A 23,080-nucleotide genomic window follows, 5' to 3' on the forward strand; every position below is an offset into this window, starting at 1 on the left:
TCTTAACAATACGAAACTGCGTATTGATTTTTTCCGCTACTTTCGGTTTCAAAGAATGGATGATCAGCTGCTTCAGATGCCTTTTTAACAGTGTAAATGGTAAGGAAATTTCGATCCAAACACATAAAACTATTCCCAAATAACGATATTTTATTTTATATAAGTTTTATGTCTGATCAAAATCTATAAAGCAGAAAAAGTAAGCATAATCAGTGTGTCGTCAAAAAAAATAAAAATGGCTGCCTTCATCAAAGATGATATGGTAAAACTTTTGTCGTTTTCACAGAAACTGGCTATCTACAACAAATTTAAATGATAGCTTGCACTGCGTATACACATTCTTATTAAAATGCAATTAATCTTATACTTTAATATTCGTTAATAAATGTCCTGGATTTTTTTTTTAAATGTGTGTTGTAAACTTCATTTTTTAATATTTTATTGGTGAATACTCTATTTGTTAATATGAGTTTCTTGAAGTCATGTTTATTTTTTTCAACCTTATACACATATTTATAATTGGTACAAATTTCAAGCTTCAAAAATATGTATTTTTTATAGAATTTTGACATTTTAAAATGCTCCACCTTTTTGGAAAATTTGACTTTAGTGGAACCTTAAACATTTGAAAAGTCCTTCGTGCAAACTTATAGGAAGCACTTATAAAACCTAAAAGAAGTACGTGATACATTCTGAAATATGGAAGAGTGCAGTTGAAAACTTTTCTTTTTATCTTGCTATCCCCATGTGTGTCAGTGGTTTCATTTTAACCTGTGTGTGCTATAGCAATCTAAGCTGAGAGGCACAAGTTAGACTCTGATGATATGCCTATTTGTTTAGCGATTTTCACATGATATATAAACTGAAGTATAAGTTCGAAAATATTTGATAAGTACATTGTCCGGTGCTGTGGTGTAGTGGTTATCACGTCTGCTTTACACGCAGAAGGTCGCGAGTTCGAACCTCGCCAGAACCTGGTTTGTTTTTGCAAATGGGCACCCCATAACTTTAAATAATGAAAGAAATTGTTCGTGTAACTGCAATTGTTTGAAACCGAAAATTTGGCTAGATATAATTCAGAAATACTTGTTAGCACCCAAGGTCATGTAGCAATCTATTGAAAAACATATCATCTCCTAAACAGTATGTATACTGAGGCAAATGTAAGGTCTATATAGCTTTTGGGAGATGACAGAATGGTTCAGAAACTGACATTTGGTACGACGTAACATTATCTAACGTGTTATATATCATACTGAATGGCGGTTAAATTGTGTTAAATTAGCTTACTGCATTTTTTAGTTTTAAACATATTTATTTATAGTGGATTGGGAAACACGTTTTGCAAATAATATAAATCCCTTTCCACTTTGCGAATGAGCCTTGCAGCGGCATTAGCCTACTCGTTTTCGAAATCTACAATGATGTCTTTGAGGATGTGCAAGAGACATGGCACTGTTGTTGGCCATGCTTGAAGATATTTATTTGATATTGAGTATATAATATAACCATGACAAGTTACAGATCAAGTTCTAATTTTGTTCCGATTTTAGGATTTTTTTGCCAGAGTAATGGCTCTTGGACTTAAAAAATTCACTCAGATAATTGGTTTCCACATTTATTTATTTTTTTAGATATTGACTTAAAATTTGGCATAAAAATTATTAGTAAAATCATAACAAGTAAAAGATCAAGTGCGAATTGTGTTCCGGTCTGATGATTTTTTGCAAAGTTATCAGTGGCGGATCCAGGGGGCGGTTCTGGGGGTTGGAACCCTATTTTTTTGGACGATCAATGCATTTGAATAGGGACATATACTTGGAACCCCCCCCCCCTTTTTGTTCTGGGTTGGGACCCCCCCCCCCCCCCCCTTTTTTTAAAGGCTGGATCTGCCACTGGTTATGGTCCTCGAACTTCGAAAAATCATGCAAGAAATAAATTTTCCACTATTTTTTTTGTCATTAACTTACAGATCAAGTTTAAATTTAGTTTTGATTTGAATTCATATGATCCTCAGACCTAGAAAAATCATACAATTAATCAATGTTCTGCACATGTTTTAGTCATGCCTGTATAACTACCGTTATATTGATTTCATATTTGGTATCTACTTTTAACATTACAATTTACACATCAATTTCAAATTTTCTGTTTGAGAATAATGAATTTTAACTGGCAGGGGACTATGAACTACCATGCGATACTCTCAGAATGCTGGATACTACCCATGCTGGTCTTTGTCCACACTTTTATGTTTGTGTATCACTTCTGAGCCATTTTTAATGGATTTTTTTTTTCAGTTTAGATAAATTAATAGATTAATTTATTTGAAAGTGAGATAGGTAATAAAGAAACGTAAGTGAGACAATTGTACATGTACTGTATAGCTTCTGGATATACGTAATATATACTAAGAAGTATTTTCGAATATTTTTTGGAAGGTGTTTGCCAACATTGCTTCTAAAAAGTACTATTTTCATATAAAATTCATTTGAATTAGGTTCCTAAATTAATATAATATAGTTAAATATATAAAAAAAAAAAAGGACTAATACTTCAAAAGAAAATTTTAAATATGACACGGCCATGCTTATATAAGCTCTTAATGTATAGCATCACTCAGTCATAATTTACAGACATTTTATATACAGCTCTCTTTAAATGAATTTAAGCATGTACTTAGTTGAAATTTTTAAAAATCCAGAAATTAAAATTGATACTATAAGTCGAAAGAGCATCAGCTAAGGAACAAAATAAGCTAAAAATTAAAAATATTGAAAGGTCATCATCATGGAGCTCCTTTTTGAGATATTTCAGTTTTTAAAAAGTGGCGGGAAAAGGGTGATTTGGACTTTTTCATCAAAAGTACATTTGCATTGGTATTAATTGGACCTCAAAATTAGCTATTGAAGATTTTTATGAAAATAAAAATCGGTGTTATGGGGCATAATTTTATTAAATATGTAGAACATACCATTACCCTAAATCAATATTCGGTTTTCAAGCCACAATGAATTTTGATATAGAAGTTCATTTAAAAAAATGAGGGTCATTTGATTTTTATATAAAATCTAGCAAAAGTATGAACTATATGTTTAGCTCATCTCATTTATCGTATACCCATTTAAAGGAATTTAAGTTATAAACGATATGCGACATAATGAAGTGTTCCTTACCTCGTAATACCCATTTGACATTACGTATATACACTAGTACGATGTATATATTTTGGCATCATGTAATAGAAATACGACATAAAGATTTTTGTACATACCGTAAATATATTTTTGCATCATGTAATAAAACTTTCACAATAGGTAATGAAACAACCACATCACGTAATAAAGTTTTCACATCATGTAAAGAGGAAACTACATCATGTAAGGCAGTTTGCACATCATGTAATGAAGTTTTCACATCAATCATGTAAACAGGAAACCACATCATGTAATGAAGTTTTCACATCATTTAAAGAAGATTTTACATCAAGTACAGAAGAATTCACATCATGTAATGAATAATTCACATCATTTAAAGTAGAATTCACATCATGTAATGAAGAATTCACATCATTTAAAGTAGAATTCACATCATGTAATGAAGAATTCACATCATATAAAGGAGAATTTACATCTTGTAAGCAACATTTGCATCATGTCATAGTAGTTTCTTCTTATAAGGCAGGGATGGTGTTCCATACAATTCAATATGTAGAATAAAGACATTGACATTAAAAGACTATTAAGAAACACTTATAGAAAGGAAACATAACATTAGTAACACTTAAAGTCGTTCATCAATTTTGTGGTGAGGACCTCTCGCATGCTACAACAATCATTCTACATTTAGGCATAAATAACCTCCAGACCTACCTCAAGGTCAGATTTATAGAAATATGTCACAAGTTCAATGACAGTGTCCACTGTCTTATCTCGGTAAGTAGTACAAGTTACATGACACGACAAGATAACCAAAAGCATTCTACTTTAGAATCAATCATGAGGATACAACTGATTCTCCACGTTTTATTTTTATTTTTTCAGCTTGCATTAGGTAAGCATGGTTAAGAAATATATCATGAAATAGAGATAAATTAAAATAAAACAAAGTTATGCGCATTATTTTCTTTAAAATTAGTTGCAAATTGAATAATCAAGCGCAAATAAAACTTGAGGTTTGTTGAAGAATTCTGTTTATTATTATAAATACTATTATTACAGTTGACCTTCTCAAAACATTTAATTGCTTTCATTTTTGTATGCAAGACAGTACCTCTTTATATATTCAAACTGCTGGAAAATTCATCAAAGGGTTCACAGAAGTATAAACAAAAACATTGTATTTTCTCATAGAATTTATAAACACTTTTCAGAATTAAATATAAAGCTTTTGAACCCTTCTGTAGCCATGTGTATCATAAAATTTCAGCGCCCTTCAAAATTTAAACAGCAAAAATATTGTGCCATTTTGTACATTTAACCAAGGAAAATTCGTCCATAGCAATATGTTTTATTCAGTTGTATTGCATTTTTAAAATAGAAAATGGAAAATTTGTGCCAAATAAAGCTACTTTTTTTGTAGAAAATCCACAGACTTTATTACAGTTATAAATTTCAAACATCGAATGGATTCGAGCGTCACTAATGAGTCTTTTGTAGACGAAGGTCTGGCGTATATACAAAATTTATCTGGTATCTATGATGAGTTTATTTACCACCATTGGGTCGATGCCACTGCTGCTGGAGATTTCTTTCCCCGCGGGTATCACCAGCCCAGTAGTCAGCACATGTGCTGACATGAATCATCATTGATATGGTTATATTTAAAAATTATCTGTTTACAAAATTTAGAATTTTTGAAATACTAAGGCTTTTCTACCTCAGGCATAGATTACCATAGCTGTATTTGGCAAAGGTTTTATGAATTTTGGATCTCAATGCTCTTCAACTTCGTACTTTATATGGCTTTTTTTATTTTTTGGATTCGAGCGTCACTGATTAGTCTTTTGTAGACGAAACGCGCGTCTGGCGTATATACAAAATTTAGTCCTGGTATCTATGATGAGTTTATTTACTCACTGTGCTAGCGTTTATATGGGCCTGAGTACATCCCAAAATGCCTTGTGATGGGTCACTTATTAACAGCGTCATGTAGTAGATGTATACATTTTTCTTTTAAAATAGAGCTGCCATGAAAGGATCGTAATGATACCATTAGGATAAATTAATGAGTTTTGAAGCGCTAAATTGACAGCTCGGCATCCCTTCATTGGCTTCCAATTCTACGATTGAAAAATAAGTGGCGTATTGGGAAGAAGATTTTGAATCCTAGCTGTGAGAAAATATATATTCCGTGAAAATAGTCATTATCAAAATCTGAATTTAAAATATACACGTTATTCCTTTATTTTATCACAGGTGCATTGGATAACAGAGGAACTGAGTTTATGGTTGCATTTATGGACAACAAAATTCTAGAAAATAATGACATTCAACCAGAGATATTTGTTACTACGGCTAAAAATAAACTAGTTCATGTAACAATTACCGGGGCTCCGAATTCCAAGCTTCATCAGACATTCACCGTTACTCGCGGTCAAGTTCATCGTGCTGCTTTTGACACAAGTTATCGTCTAGTCCAAACAGAATTGGCCAGGAAAGCTATATTGATCCAAGCTGACGATGAGATTGTTGTCTATGGGGTCAACCGAGAGGTATTTTCAGATGATGCGTATCTCGCTTTGCCTACAGATGTCTTAGGTAATGAGTATTATACACTTTCGTATTCTCCATCTTACTACTACTGCCTATTTGCTGTTATAGGTATTCAGGATAATACACATGTCTCAATTCGACTACCAAACACACCGAACCTTAATATAACTTTAAAAGGTCACACATACCAGAGGAATCAATGGATTAATGTTACATTGGACAGGTTCAGTACACTTGAAATTCATGCTATTCCAGATCTTACTGGATCTTATGTCGTATCAGATAAACCAGTAGGAGTTCTGAGTGGAAACAAAAAAGCAGTAGTTGGTTTAACTGGAAGCTCTCGTGATCATCTAGTTGAAATGCTATTACCAATATCTTCGTGGGGCAAGAACTATGCAACCGTGCCTATCCCTGAACGTACTGTTGGGGATATATTCCGGTTTTTATCAAGTGAAGATAATACACATGTAAATATTACTGGCGTTATCAACGGCAAACCGTTCCATGATACTCTTACTATTCCAAAAGCTGGCCAATACGCACAAAAACAGTATGACTCTGCTCTCTATTCTCACATCGTATCTGATAAACCGATATCTCTTTTCCAGTTTTCTAAGACACAAAAAACTGGTGACTTGGCAGATCCAGCCATGATCATAGTTCCACCAATTGAACAATATGCTGCAGATTACACGTTCACCACACCTAAATACTCTAAAGGAGACTACACTAATTATTTCATGTTTATTGTTGATTCAACTCAGAAAGCTGGCCTACGATTGGATAATAAACCGCTTCCACAAAATCAGCATTATGTATCTATTCCAGGAACAAATTTGGTAGCTGGATATATCAAAATATCGGTCGGCACCCACTCTGTCAGTCACACAAATCCTACGTCCGTCATCGGAGCAATACTATTTGGGAAGGCAAATCTCGAGTCGTATGGGTTCCCTGTTGGACTGTTGCTTACACCTGTGAATACAGTACGTATATAAGCGATTCGTTATTTATTAGTGTTGTCAAGTTGCACAGTTTTGACTAACCGGTTACTCGGATAATCGTTCCACTGATTTAAAGTTACTGTTAAAAAACATTTATATTAATTATGTTAACTTAAGATCTTGCCCCGATCTGATAGACAAGTTGTATAGGTTCTAATTAATTTTATGTTTATTTAATAACAATAGCAATCATCATACTGAACAATTGATCTGTCAAATTAATCACCACGACCAAAATTTTAAAATAGAACAAAATTATTTAACGATTTCAATACACATTTATATCCTGTCTAATAGAATTTTTAAAAAGTCCAGTTAACCGGTTAGCGTATTTGGTATTCGGTTTTCGGTCCTTCCGACGGTTCACCGGTTAACCGTTGACAACACTACTAATTATCTAAGCTCTATAACTTTAGGAACATCGCTGCTAATAAGTAGGACTGTTACTCGGTGAAGATTTACGAATCGAGTACTCATTTTATTTACCGAGCAATATTTGAGTACTCGCTCGGTGAAATATTTACAAATGCAAACACAGAATTATACACATTTTATGTTTAATTTGTATATTGTTTCCCATTCCTGACGACTTGTCAGCATTTCGGATTTTGTATTTCGTTTAAGGGAAAATATGTTATATGATTCACCATTTCCTTTCTCAATTTTATATGATCACAAAATGTATCTTATGCTTTCTGTTTATAAGTTACTTTTATTCCAGACAATAGATTCATCTCGCTTCTCTGTATCACACCGTTCTGTTAGACGTAATTTCTACAGATTTTTTTAAAAGGGCATACGATACAGTAACAGGGGAGGCAATGACGTTGCTAACGTAAATTGTTATTTTCGCGACGTCAAACTATGACTTATCGGGGAAAAGAATCAGTTTTCGACGGATTTTCATCATTCAAACTTATTTAACTTGAAAACGATTTTATGGACACATCTGTTTTAAAATGCCATTTGGTTTGATTACACGAGAAGGTTATGTGTAACAATTTTCATGAAAACGTAAATAGTGCAATTTTTTTTAATTTGATAAATATGCAGCCAAAAAATGATGTTTTTTCTACATTCATGACCATTTGATAAATATGAGTTATTTCTGATTTAAAAAAATGTATAAATTTATAGGATACTTATCAAATACAGAAATTACAAAATATTTAACAAAAAACAATTTGTGTTTATCTTTTAAAACAAAAAAGTTATATCTTTCTTTTAAAAGAGAAAATACGGCCTCAAATCCGAATTTTAAGCAAATATACAAAATTTCTACCTCATTTTACTCAAAAAGTAGCACATGAAGGTATATTTTTTATTACATATTTGATTTAATCAGCTAAACAATGGAATTTGTTATCAAAATATAAATACGGACTCCATCGATTTTAAATTTAGACTATCAATTCTCTGCCTGCCGCCATTTTGACCATCTTTAACCACGATATGTCTATGAACACACAAAGGACCAAAACAGCAGTAACTAATGTATTCGTAATTGCGTGTCGATATCATGTCAATCGTACGGTTGTTTTATCCGATCCGACTTGATACGGAAATGATCATAAATAAGTGTTCACTGAAAATTGCTTTCGAAAATCTAATTTGTTCATAATTCTTTTATGTAATAAACTTATTTAAAAAATGCGGACCTTCCCTTGTCTGCATGATCACCAACATGGCTAAAGGTATTACTCCCAAATGTATTGTGAGGTGACACGTCCAGGAATTCAAGCGATTTCCTGTCGGACTTACAAGTTCATGCATTGTTTCATTTCTGAGGGTATTGATCAGTGTACACTTCCGATAACTTGAAACTTTCCACTTCTAACTATCAGGTGTATAATATACGGTAAATAGACAGAAAGTCACAAATAATTTGTTGACAAATGTTTGAATATATAAGAGAAATATCTTGAAATATTTCCTTTTTTATACATATATTCATATCAAAGTTTAGAAAATGTGTCATTATACTTAATAAATCAAGATTTATTTAATTTTAATCATGCAAAATATATTTATTGGCACCATTAAGTGCCAAGCCACTTTTGACATTTTGTTTTTTTAACAATTCTTTGATAATTATACATCTCTGTCTTGCGTGTATGATCGTGATATACTAGTCATTACTAAAACTCATACGCTTGTTTATAAAGAACATTTGTGGTGTAAAGAATATTATTCATAAAAGTCTAAATAATTCCAAAAATAGAAAAAAAGATTTGATAAAACAAAAATCTGTTTACACATTTTTCCAAGGGTAAATTTGGTAAAGTGTAAGTACTCGTTGTCAAAGTGAAGGACAGTTTGAAACATACAAGAAATATTGATTTAACAAAAATATACGCACTTGGCGACCATTCGTTTATAAGCCTCGATAAAAAGTTACAGAACTAGATAGTTGCAATTTAAAATTATATAAATTTTTACATTGAACATAAGAAAGAAACATACATTTTGTTTAATTTGGGTAAAAAGTTTTGTAAATAGATAAGTCCTCGTATGACAACAGTATGTTATCATGTGATCTAGACGGACTATTGCATACCAAGAGAAGAAGAAGAGAACGAATTTGAAGTAAATACAGGTCGATATTTAACTTGCTTTGGTTCATCGAGATATGGACATAGTAAAATCACAGATTGTTCTCGAACAAAGAAAGGAATTCGTCATCAGAATTGTTTGGTATAATGTATAATAATGTGAACATGGTTCTTAAAGTACTGTATGCCAAATTTCCTGTTACGACATGCATGTTATATATATATGCCACTGGATGTACACTAATTATCCCCAAGTGATGTGAATATTTTGCTGGAAAACTATAGAGTATCAAAGTTTCAAATTAATTTCGGGGTTTATTTTCTTTCTTGGTATTCAATAACAAAACAAAAAGAATAAACTGCTTGTCCGCTAAATAGGGGTATTCTTGCCAGATAAAAGACTTATATACTAGTCAACAAAAGAAACGATACACGACTTTGAAATAAAAAATTTCAAAAAGTATTAAATATAAAACAAAATTTGATATTTTAAAAAGAAATTTTAAAAAGCTTTCATAAGCAAGGTATGCACGTGTGATAATGAAAATTAAAACTTGTCGGAAAGTATCTAAATTCCGTGTAAACCTCCATAGGGTGCAAATTAGTTTTGCGGAAAGTCGAATAAAAATAATCTAAGTACTAAATTTGTTTAAAAATATTTAATATGCTAATCAAGTTATGTTCATGTTGTATATTTATATTTCCATAATGATTAAGTATTACTTCCTTCAATATTGGTCCAATGAACGGAAAACTTTATCTTTAATTTGAAAAAAGTCTTGTATCGTTTCTTTTTTTGACTAAATAGGGTTATTCTTGCCAGATAAAAGACTTATAGTTATATAAAAAAATAGGGAAATATGACATTAAATTGGTTCTGTCTTTTGTTTTTAAACATCGCAGTTAAAAAGATTTGTGTCTAAGGTGAACGACACAAGAACCCTGTAATACTAGTACGACAGTATAGCATGTAAACATTCCTTCTCAATATGGTTGTATTGGAAATCTTTTCATATACAGATTGACAACTCATGGTCCGAAATGCATGTTATATTTTACACATAACTCCCATGGTTCTTTCTACCATCATCATCGTGTTCTTTGATTTGGCTGTAAACATCGATGGTTCACACCCAAACAAAATGGGAGTAGAGCTTCTCCGTGTTTTACACTTGTGAAATATATAGACAAAATTTCGGTATTGAATTGAATCTACATCTCACAAACAGGATTTTTAAATATCGATTTTGAGTGATCACCTACCAAACCAATATAAACGTATGGCAAGATATAACATGCAGGAATTTCTTTTCGTCAGACGCAAGAACTCATCACTATCATAAACGTATAAGTATATGCATTCAGTTTTAAAATATCAAGAACAAGCGGTCGATGTCGATAGTCCGTTTATAGTTACTGTTCAAAGTCAGACATGTCACTTTTTCATTCTTGGAAGCCGATGGACCTCTTTCTGATTGTGTTGACTATAAATGCTTGTATGGTGATTCTGTCGTTTATCTGTACAAGTGGTTGCATGTCCTCTCCTTTCCCAACAAACAAACTAACGAAATGCTACTCATATCCAACTAAGTTAGACATCACGTGACTTTAGTGACGTATAATAGCCGCCATTTTGTATTATATTTCCCCATATAAAATGCATACTAGTATATGCTTCAATAAAGTTTAATTTTCTCATAAACCTGATCCGTTTTCTTACTTTTGCAAATCAATCCTTGATATTCAAACATATTTATATCAAACAACGTTGGTCCTAACAGTTTAATTTTTGATTGAATTCGGTCAAATCGGAATCGTAAAACATGCACTTTTTCTCGTCATTTCTCCGTTGACTCAATGCTTAATTACCGATACCCATGTCTACTTTTACAACAAATAAAGAAATTCTGTAAATAAAACACAAACTTTGCAAATTGATTAAGTATATTCAAACATATAGCTGGCGAAGAATACTACTTAAAACAGTTTAATTTCAGGCCAAATTCGGTCAAACCTCGATTTAAAAAAAGGAATTTTCCGAGATTTTTCAAAATGGCGGCTGATGTATCATATGGAAATGTTGCATCAAATCAATGATTTCTATAGTAAGACTTTCCTAGATTATATTTAATTTTTCATAAAGAATCTCTGATGTTTCTGTTATTTTCCTTTAGTGATATTTTGATATCATTGATTTCAAAATTTCTTAATAAAAAAAAATAATTTAAGTGTGACACGGGAACATTTATTTTGACAGATATTCATCCAGAAGATACTGTTTTCTGTATATTTTATCTTTCTTTAGAAATATATTTATACATTTCTTTTAGAACAAAAAAAAAATGTTTCACCCGAAGAGAAAAAAAACCAATGTCCAATTATAATAAATAAATACTCTATACCTTTAAAATTTCATTCCTTGACCGAACAGGTGAAATCTAACTTGGGTTATAATGTTACATAATAATAAATTGTCAGGTAAACGTGAAAACCAAAAGCAACCAGGTGACATTTAACATCCTGTCAGTGTGTATACATGTATTAACAGAGTTTAGATTTTGTCATTTTCATAAACGTACAAATATATATATCTTCTCCTTTCCGTGTCAAATCAGAAAACGCGTGTTTCATACTAAACTTTAGGAAAATATGAAAATTATGAAAATTTCTTTAAAAATATACTCTTTTGCTTAAAAGGCATTCAAATATTTGTATGTTTCGATAATTATTTCAAAGAAATATTCTGATTCAAATTTTAATTTAAATGAATTTCGATCATTGAATATGATTTTATTTTTATTTATTTTTTAATTCAATAATTAAAGCTAAATCCATACCATGATTTGATATAAAGTTTAGATTGTGTTAAAAAAAAAAGAGTTATTGTATACATTCCAACAGAGCCGTATAATACGATTGATCTGGTTTTAACATTATTGTATACCCGATAATATCTATCGACAGAGTTATCGGTCCTGTATAGGACTTATATAGTTGGGTATGAGTCTGCTTTCTCTGGAGCTCATCCTCAACGGAGCTTATACGTGAGGAAACTTTCAAATTATAATCCTGGTACCTTTGATAACTATTTCATGTATACTAGTAAAGATTGTTTCAAGAACAACGATGTAGGGACGAACCATTCTAAATTCGTCCATGAATATTAGTTATGCATGACTAAAATATAAGTTTTATTACAACTTCTGTATTACTTATTTGGATTAATAACGTGTTCAACATTGCACGATTTATTATCATAGAATTTTAAAAAAAAAGGTTAAAAAATACTCAAACAAAATAATGTATTAGCTTAGATTTATTATATTGTATGTATATCCATTAATGAAAAAAAAAGATAATTGGTATTCTTTTCACAAAAAATTCGTGTAAATGATTGTCCAATAACTGAGAATCGGGAGCGTCTAAACACCACCGAGGCCACCTTGGTGCACTAAGCTCATGAAGCTGCAAAGCCCATGATGGGATGGTGCTATGAATGAAAAAAACATACTATCGGACGTTGATTTTTGTAAAGATAATTTATCTGAATTTTTAAGTCATTAAAAATTGTAGTTAAGTCGTAATTTGACTTTTTCTGTCATCAAAGGTTTTGTTCGACGGCACGTGTCAGTTATTAACCAGGTAATAAAATCACTGATCTATGAAGAAATAAAGAAACATAACAATTACACAGCTTATATATAATTACACCTTTTTGTTTGTCGTGTTATATAAAGGGGAAGAGGTTAAGGTAATACTTTAAACTTTCCTTCTGCTTAATTTGATATAACACATTATTGAATGTAACAATTATTGAATATAATAAATTGTGAATTTCTCTTCTAATAGTATGATTTTATCATAAAAGTGATAAAATTAAAAGATAGCGTAGCCAAAACTGGAGCATTTCGTGTATGAATTCATTGCTTATCTGACGTCTAGTGACAAATATCGAATGCATATTCAAAACTCAATTTACAGGTTTAATGTTTCTTTTTCCAACCCTCTTTTCTTTTTATTTGAGACTGTTTTGGGGACTTGTAAGTAGTGTTCTGCTGTTGTATTTTTTTCTTTGGTCGGGTTGTTGTCTCTTTGACACATTCCCCATTTCCATTCTCAATTTTATTGTATGTGTTATATGACCCTTAAACCTTGGACACGAACGCTATATTTGGACCTGCGCGCGGACGCAAACACTATATTTGGGCCTTCGCGCGGACATCGGGACACCAACTCCATATGTGGACCTGAAGTGGGGACGCGATACGTTATAGTTAGACCTGCGTGCATACACTACCGCTATATTTAGGCCTCAGCACGGACATCAGAGTTGGACTTGACATGGGGATGCAAACCTAAGGATATGATTCACACGAACGCCGTATGTGGGTGCAGAGGCTATAGTTGGGCTTAGGCGCGGATGCTATACTTTAATGTTGGACCAAGCTACCCTCCACGGTGGACGTTACGTCACACCCTAGAAAGTGGTGTTCGGATAAATCTCTCTCACTCTTCCAGATACCAAATCTGGTTCAGGACTTGAAACCTGCTACATATACAGGTTTCCCTTTTTCTGTCTTATTCTCTCTTTTGTTCAGAGTCAATTTGCGTTTCATTTCTCTGCTGACGTTTCTTTTCTCTAAAGTTACAGGTGGTCCTAATTGCCGTTCTATTTTTTCACCAGTGTGAAGACCATCGCCGTCAATTAGTTTTGTAGATTGATCAACCGTCAGGATCTAGTCTGTAATTTCTCATACTTTTCATACGGTAATAGTATCATGTTCTCCATAGTTTTGAATCCACAGCTCTCAACAGCAAAACGATGACCGATGGAGCACGATCAATAACTTTTAACTTGTCCTTCCTAGTTGCAGTTCTCCTCCCTATGATCGTTATAATCCTTTTATATTTCTTCAATTTCTTTTTATCCCCGGGAGATAAGATAACAGTTCCTTTGATCACGTTGTGGGCTATTTCACTTAATGCTCTCAACTGTAATTTGTCAATAGTTTTAAATAATGCTTTTCTCTGTAGTTTTGAGCTAGTTTGTATCAATTCCAGAAAGTGGGTTTGATTTATTTAAAGTTGGCTCATCTTTCTTTTCAGCATCTCTTACAGTCTCTTATGAATGTTTGGGCACGTAAATGATAGGATTTTCATTTGGAAATACACGAGTTCTCAATCGGTAAATATCACTGACGTGCGCAGCCAGATCAAGAACTAAATAACCAAATGGCTTCGAGTTTGCAATCTCGATAAGCTGAAGCTTCCTTCAACAGATGTCTTCTTCCCGGAAAATATGTCTGCCCAACATAGATATTTGAGATAAATCCCTCAGGTTTTTCATTAATATCAAGTACGTCGTATCAATGCAATGTTTCTAGCTTTACTGCCACCCAGGAAGAGATTTTGATTAAGAAAAATACAGGACAGTTTTCTGTGATGGCATCCTTGTGTGAAAATGAGTTCAATCTCCTGATTCTTCACAAATTCATGTCCTGAATCATTCAAGAGACGATGGCGCATTTCCCGGGTAAAATCATCAATTGTATCAGGCGTAGGAATCCCCTTTAAAAAGGTTATCCCTAGAATAGTCTTCTCCATGTCATCAAAAAGGTCTTGGTGTATACCGTAACAGTAAAGTATTTTATCAGGAGGATCTTTTCCATAAGTCACATTTAAGTGTTGCAGCAATTTAGATACGAAGCGTGTTTTCCACTTTCGGTCTGTCAACTTATCACCATGCTGGAGCAGATAAGGAACGGAAACATGATTATTTTTTTTTTAATTCTCTCTTATATTTTCGACCCTTTTAAAGTTGGACTGGGAAAGGCATATCCAATCGAACTACTCAGTAACGAGATCCACAGTTCACTCTTATTGTTATGCATCGTAAGGTTAGCAATTGACGTATTGATGATAACAAACACGACACACATCTGGCAGAAATATACAATCTCTGATTTAGGACATCGACTTCCAAGAAAATGCCATTTTTCACTTTTTTGACTATCAACTCTTTCCATTCTAATTGGTCTGTATTCAAATTAATGTCCTTCTCCTATCAATTTCATCATTGTTCTATCATTTGCCATTAAATTCACGGAACTAAACGTTTTCATAACATCTTTATAGGACTCATATCTATAACGCGAACGGATAAAATGAATACAATAGTATCCACAGGCAGTGCTGGCTGATGGCTGCAATTAATCTGGGGTATACAAGTACTGCGGTCCATCAGCAATCAATCCGGTTTTTCTCCAAGGGAATCAAAAAATTCACTCGGTCCAATCTCGAGAAAATGAAACACAAGCCAATGAGAACCCACGTCTGAACACGGATCGGAGTTAACCACGAAGGACTGTGGTCTCCTTTCGGTACATGCTGGTAATACATCAGCACACAATACTTTCACCGGATATTCCCCCAATATGTCCTCCAATTCTAAGTTATTCATTGTAACAACACACTCCTGGATTCGTCAATCTGTAAAATCCTCGAAAACTTTCAATACATCAGTATATAGTGACACTTTCTGATAAGGCAGTTCCAAATCTAACCTCGAGCCTACAATCTCCTCTTCGCTTGGTATTAAAATCAACGTTTTCGTCGACGTTTAATACATAAATAGCATATCCACCTGTATAATCACTTAGAGAAATATCTATATCCTTTCGTATCGCTGTCAAGCTCCTATTTGCTTCCACCACGTTATGTCCGAGGAAATTAGGTTGAAGAGGCTTTGCCGGATACGATTGTCCGTCTACATACAGAGCTATGGAATTGCAATCAAATGCTGGAAAATGATACGGTGACCTCTTATAATCTCCTTCGTAGGCTGCACTTCTGACGAGTACCACAATTAATTGCGACGGAACTTCTCCCATAAACAGATTGTTTTGACTATGACTGTATTCTCCCTTGGATACCGATGCGATCTTGAAACTACTGCTTACGTATGGATAAATAGCGGAAGAGTCTTCAAACAGTTTACTATGAGCCATTAACACTCCTGCGTTAGGTTTCTGTACACAAAACTTGAAACTAGTCTCAATAATGTGTACTTTATAACTTGCATTACTTTTATCTGACATCAAACAGAATGCGTTCTTGCTTTGATGCAACCTCAAAGACAATCTTACACCATTTATAATTAATCTGTTTTGTTGAAAAATGTCCAAATGTATAGGTTCCTCTAGTTCCAAGATTCGACCTTCTTTTGTAATTGACCTCTGATATAGAGCCCGGTAGTACTGACCCCACGAACGTAAGGGTCATCGTGGCCAACGGTATCTTTTATAAACAGTTGTGATTCCAACTCTACTTTATCATTAGTACTGGTAGACAGTAACGTATCTATATACGCCTTATATGGATAGTTGGTTCCCGTCTGACCAACAGCTGTCTGCTGCAGATAGCAATCCACTTGAGAAGATAAAGAGTGTAAGCCTAGATTCACCAACCCGACGTTGTTGTCTTTAAGGATTGGGATACCATAGGCATCTGTGAGTCGCACTTTAATTTTCAGAGTACTTCTTTTTAAATCCATTTATCCAACAGACTGTGGTGGAATGAGAAATTCCAAATCCGCATAATTTGACAGTTGACTGATTGCTGTATACTCAATAAACTCCCTCCTCTGTATGGCGGTATTACTATGTGGTGGTGTAAAAATAGAAAACTCATCTCCATGGTTCTCTTCAAGTTGATTCATCACTTTTTCCAGAAAGTTCTATATCGCACTAGGTTTCAAGTTGATTATACCCCGTTCTAGGTTTTTTCATCCTCTCTCTTATAACTTTTTGTCTCTCTCTTTTCAATTCACATTTTGCCATCTCCAAGGACTGTGCTATATGACTCACCAGATTAACGTCTATATTATATGTTAATGAACGCAACCTAGAGCCTCTACCCACGATGTATCGCCCTTTATGATCCGGGTGAACTCTTCCCTCGGTCACATCTGCAAAAGGCTGTTCCCATTTTTTATAATCAGGCACATATGGGTTCTATCGTCGTTTGTTATAGTCATAGACTTCTATCGAACCCATCTCTTTCGGAAATGAAGTGTGCAGTATAAACCTCCCGATTTAAACCGACAGGGATTGAGCTCTTCGTCTCTTATGAAAATCTGAATACGAGTCATGTCCTGTCGAAGAATTTTCATATAGAATAATGGATTAAAGACTAAATCCGTTGGCTCATCGTCTTGAATAGGTACGGAACGTAAAACACCTAGTGTCGTATTTCGCACGTAGGACTGTTCTATGAGATCGCAGCAAACATAAATACGTCCCGTAGGGCGTTCAAAATCTGACTTGAAGTTGATTTCCGTTATAGCACATTCCCAATGACCATCAAACAAAAAGGTTTTTGGTAAATCAATCACAAACTGTCCTGCATGGTTATCAACATGCGTTGTTATCGAATCCCAGTAGTATAGATGAACGTAAAATTTATCCATAGTAGTCGTCTTACACTTTTTTTTAAGGGCTCTTATAGTTTTTCAGCATAGTTTGAGGTGTCCATGAATTAAACTTGTTTGGCCAGCCCATCCTTTTCACATATACCTTTCCTCTGCTCTTACGCAATACCTTTTCTATTCGATAAACGGTATCATCGGTTATCGTCACTTTACTGAGTTCTCCACTTTGAAATGTCCTCTGAATAACAAAACCCATCGTATCCTTCAGAACGAAATAGGGGAGTCTTTTTCTTTTCCCTCTGTCAGCAACTATAAAATACTCCATCGTCCAACGCTCGTCATATTCACGGTCAAACACGTAACGTTATTTTGAAATTCTAACTGTTCTAACTTCACCCAGACGAAAGGCATACCGAGGTGTTGTTTTGGAGACTTTTTTCTTTCTTTGAGTTCTAGATTGCATTTTCCATAACCTAATTTCATCATTTTGAGTCAAATTTTTTGGAGCCATCTTTATTGATCGATGTACCGTAGCATTATAACTTTGTGTCACTGATGCTAATATCTGATGTCTAGTCATATATAGACTGAGTCTAGAATTTATCGTTTTAATCCCTCTTTCAGCGTAGGACGCCTTTAATTAATTTTCAGTGAAAAACTGGTCTGAACTTCTTTCATGGAGTAGTCTTGCAACCTCCCAGTTTTTATATTCAACTCCTTTATCATAGCGAAATTTAGTTGGCTTTCTGCCCTCTCTAAAAATCGATTCCAATTTATGGTGGATCTGAGAACCTTTGTCCATAGTAGGCATATCCATCATTGTCTTCAGTGTACGTTGTTAACACAGCAGTGTCAACTTCCCATTGGTAGTCGATATATGGTGAGATTACTTGAGCTCGAGGAAATTTTCTATTCACTTGGCGATGAAGACCAAACGCTTTTGAGTTTCCAACCATTTTCTAATTTTCGTTTTTCCTAGTACATACTTTCCTTCTTTCTGCACTGCTTTATATAGTTTATTTACACCTGACAATGATCCTGGGTGTTGGGGGATGTAATATATCTTCTCCAAATAGTCTTTATAGGTCATCGTTATTGTGTTCTTGCTTTAAACTCCCTCTTATTAACCTTCTTCACATAACCATGAAATCATCTCGTGTTTCCATGTACCAAGCTCTTTATTATCCATATAACATCGCAATCGGGTGTTATCACTTCGAATGGACAACAGAATAGAAAAAAAAACTCGCAACGTTTTTGTTCTATCCATATCCATCGCTAAACATGAGTTAGCCACTTTTATACGTACAATTTCCCTAATCACTGAATATACTGTCTCAAAGTCCTGTTCATTGTGAATATCCGTAATCATCAATATCCCCGATAAACGACATAGATAATGAATACCTTGTCGACAAAGCATGATTGCAGGAAAAAGTTCGGGTTCATAGCTAAATTCCTGAGGTAAATGAAGTGGATTTATGGGTCCGTCTATTTCATGAACAGCCGATGCAGTGATCACTCGAACGTTCTTCAATTTTATCTCGTAACCTATAGCTAGTTTCTGTTACACTCGCGCATATTGTCGGAGGCTACGGCGTCCTCGTAATAAAGAAGAACTTTTCCCATTACAGTTTATTTTACCATTACTAAATAACAAACAGTGTATACCACCAGTTTTTCTTTGCCATATAAGCGCTGAAAAAGATCGGGGATTGTATCGAACGTTTACTAGTTTAAGAGACAAATCCCGCAGATTGTTAGAACAATTTAACTCGCCTTGTACCACCACGTTAGTAAGTTGCATCTTAAATGGTCTCTTGTTTTCTTATTCGATGTGTTCGTGAAAAAAACTCTCAGCAAGAATGAACGAAACAACCCGTTTCGTATCTTTATATAGACCACGTCAAGAGTATCATTGGACAGTTCCTAAAAACAATGATTCGAAATAGTATGCACCCTAAAAATAGGGAATTTAGAAACATTTGATTGGCTACAAAAGTAATATAAACTAGAGGCTCTCAAGAGCCTGTATCGCTCACCTGATTCTACTTGGGTTTTTGAAATCATATAAAAAAATATACAATTTGGCTAAAAGTGATTTTAATTTCATTCAAAAGTTCCCCACTGGCGGCCATCTTGGATGACGGATCGGCTACAAAGTAACAACACTTGGTCAGCACCTCATAAGGAACATTCATGCCATGTTTGGTTTAATTCCATTCAGTGGTTCTCTAAAAGAGGTCATTTGTATGCATTTCCCTTAGGGTCCTATGTTAAACTAAGTCCAAAGCTGGCGGCCATCTTGGATGATGGATCTGCTACAAAGTAACAACACTTGGTCAGCACCTCATAAGGAACATTCATGACATGTTTTGTTTTATTCCATTCAGTGGTTCTCTAAAAGAAGTCATTTGTATGCATTTCCCGTAGGATCCTATGTTAAACTAAGTCCCCCGCTGGCGTCCATCTTGGATAATGGATCGGATACAAAGTAACAACACTTGGTCAGCACCACATCAGGAACATTCATGCCATGTTTGATTTCATTCCATTCAGTGGTTTTCTTAAAGAAGTCATTTGTATGCATTTCCAATAGGGTCCTATGTTAAACTAAGTCCCCGCTGGTGGCCATCTTGGATAATGAATAGGCTACAAAGTAACAACACTTGGTCAGCACCACATAAGGAACATTCATGCCATGTTTGGTTTCATTCCATTCAGTGGTTCACTAGAAGAAGTCATTTGTATGCATTTCCGATAGGGTCCTATGTTAAACTAAGTCCCCCGCTGGCGGCCATCTTGAATAATGGATCGGCTACAAAGTAACAACACTTGGTCAGCACTCCATAAGGAACATTCATGCTATGTTTGGTTTCATTCCATTCAGTGGTTCTCTAGAAGAAGTCATTTGTATGCATTTCCCATAGGGTCCAATGTTAAACTAAGTCCCCCGCTGGCGGCCATCTTGGATGATGGATCGGCTACGAAGTAACAACACTTGGTCAGCACCCCATAAGGAACATTTATGCTATGTTTTGTTTTATTCCATTCAGTGGTTCTCTAGAAGAAGTCATTTGTATGCATTTCCGATAGGGTCCTATGTTAAACTAAGTCCCCCGCTGGCGGCCATCTTGAATAATGGATCGGCTACAAAGTAACAACACTTGGTCAGCACTCCATAAGGAACATTCATGCTATGTTTGGTTTCATTCCATTCAGTGGTTCTCTAGAATAAGTCATTTGTATGCATTTCCCATAGGGTCCAATGTTAAACTAAGTCCCCCGCTGGCGGCCATCTTGGATGATGGATCGGCTACAAAGTAACAACACTTGGTCAGCACCCCATAAGGAACATTTATGCTATGTTTTGTTTTATTCCATTCAGTGGTTCTCTAGAAGAAGTCATTTGTATGCATTTCCCATAGGGTCCTATGTTTAACTAAGTCCCCCGCTGGCGGCCATCTTGGATGATGGATCGGCTACAAAGTAACAACACTTGGTCAGCACCTCATAAGGAACATTCATGCCATGTTTGGTTCCATTCCATTCAGTGGTTCTCTAGAAGAAGTTCAAAATGCAAATTGTTAACGACGACGACGACGGACGGCGACGGACGACGACGACGGACGACGGACGCCAAGTGGTGAGAAAAGCTCACTTAGCCCTTCGGGCCAGGTGAGCTAATAATAGAGACCAAGTAGTTTTTTCCCTGATGTATTGAATTTTAAGTCCCCTAAAATAGTATTGAATATAAATTATGAAGCCCTAAAAAACAAATGTATAAAATTATAGCTCAAGGAAAATGCACGCGATTCATTTTTCTTTCTCGTACAGGGTATTTTTCACCTAAAACTAAACACCCTTAAAATCAACCAACTTGGAATTTCAACACCCTTAAAAATAAATGTGTTGAATTTTTCACTAGCTAAAAATCATTGTTTAAGAAATTCTAAAGGCTTAAAAAGAACATGTCAATGACATTGAGTAATGATCATTTTCCAGTGCGCTACACATTTGGGTTGTTTAAAATCTCATTTATGATTCACGTGATTATGTATACATGTCTGAGATGATGATCTCCTTATTCTTTACTAAGCTCCTCTCCTTCTTCGCAGGCTTGAGACTGTCTAACATAAAGATGTTAGGCGGAGTTGGAGCTTTTTTCTTTTCTTTTTGAAGCTTATTTTCTTCTTCTTCTTCTTTTATTTATTTTTTTTCTTCTTTTTCTTCTTCTATCATAAGCCTGTTTTTCCCTTTTTTCTCTTCTTTTATGCTTCTTTTCTTTTTCTTTTAATATATATAATCATACAGTACAATCATCTTTCACATACATATTGGGTAGCAATACACAGTTAGGAAAAAAACTTAAAATTGACATTCATATTTTTTAAACACCCTCTTTCCCCTCCTTTCTGACAAAGAAGGCTTTATATGTGTGTTATGCATGTATATACTTATAGAAAGAGAATCTTCCATATATTTGATTTCTTATGGTTATAAGGGTGAAATATAATCCCTTTTGGGTGTAACCATGGCAACAATCTGCATTTCTTAGATACAAAATATAGCAAAAAAGGGGGATGAACATGTCACAAAAGTCTCCAAAATTTGATCTTAAGGAAAACTTCAATCAATTACGGTGATACCTTTCCTGAATTCATAGATTTACATCTATCAAGTGGTCCAAAAAAATCATATGCATTTCTGCTTGTTTTTCCAAAAAATTGAATTGAAAAGATCGAGCGCAAAATCTTTGTTGATAAACACTACAATAATTTATGGACCTATGGACGGTACGGATAGGAGAATACGGACTGTCAATCATATAAATGGCCTATAAAACATGTTAAAAACAATCTAAATGTTCATATAAACCCACTAAAAGGCTATATTATTCTTCAATTATCTAAAAATCAATTTTATTGTACCAAAACTTTCATACTCAAAAAATTCACAGGGGCCATAATGCGAAACTAAACTTCTAACTGTGTATTGCTACCTTACATATTATTAAAATATTCAGGACAATGACCGAAACATTCACTACAATTCCATAAGCCCTCCTGATTGTCAAGCGTCTGCCAACAGGGAATCATTGTGTTCATTTCTGGTAAGGCTTTTTGGTGATTACTTTCTTTGCTGGTTTCAAGATAGTTTCATTAGTTGGATACCAAAACTGTCGAATATTTATGCATCGATAGTCCGAATTGACGCATACAAAAACATCTTTTCCTATATGAAGACGGAGGTTGACTTTAACTCCTTGCTTTAGATGCTCTATTGCGTCGTTGATATTCTGAAGGTTATAACAAATGCTCTGCCACCGCAGCAAGGGTAGGTTCATGCCTTCTCTTATAGGTTTAGTAGCATTCTCCC

General features: G+C 34.3%; 1 protein-coding gene and 1 non-coding gene across 3 annotated transcripts in view; both read left to right on the forward strand.

Annotated features, from left to right (window-relative positions):
* The first annotated feature begins 15 nt into the window (after positions 1-15).
* Positions 16-23,080, forward strand: part of LOC134696054 (IgGFc-binding protein-like) — a 60,906-nt gene continuing 37,841 nt past the window's right edge. Inside the window, exons 1-2 of one of the 2 annotated variants that reach the window (XM_063557620.1) lie at positions 16-99; positions 5,418-6,703. In XM_063557620.1, the coding sequence (XP_063413690.1) occupies positions 60-99; positions 5,418-6,703 (1,326 nt within the window). In that variant the 5' untranslated portion in view covers positions 16-59. Of the gene's footprint in view, positions 100-3,965; positions 4,054-5,417; positions 6,704-23,080 lie in introns of those variants that run through there. The other variant, XM_063557619.1, reaches the window with a different exon arrangement.
* Trnav-uac (transfer RNA valine (anticodon UAC)) lies at positions 904-976 on the forward strand. The gene has a single exon. It is a non-coding gene; the product is annotated as a tRNA-Val (tRNA).

Source organism: Mytilus trossulus, chromosome 14 (genome assembly GCF_036588685.1).
Source record: "Mytilus trossulus isolate FHL-02 chromosome 14, PNRI_Mtr1.1.1.hap1, whole genome shotgun sequence".
NCBI lineage: Eukaryota > Metazoa > Mollusca > Bivalvia > Mytilida > Mytilidae > Mytilus > Mytilus trossulus.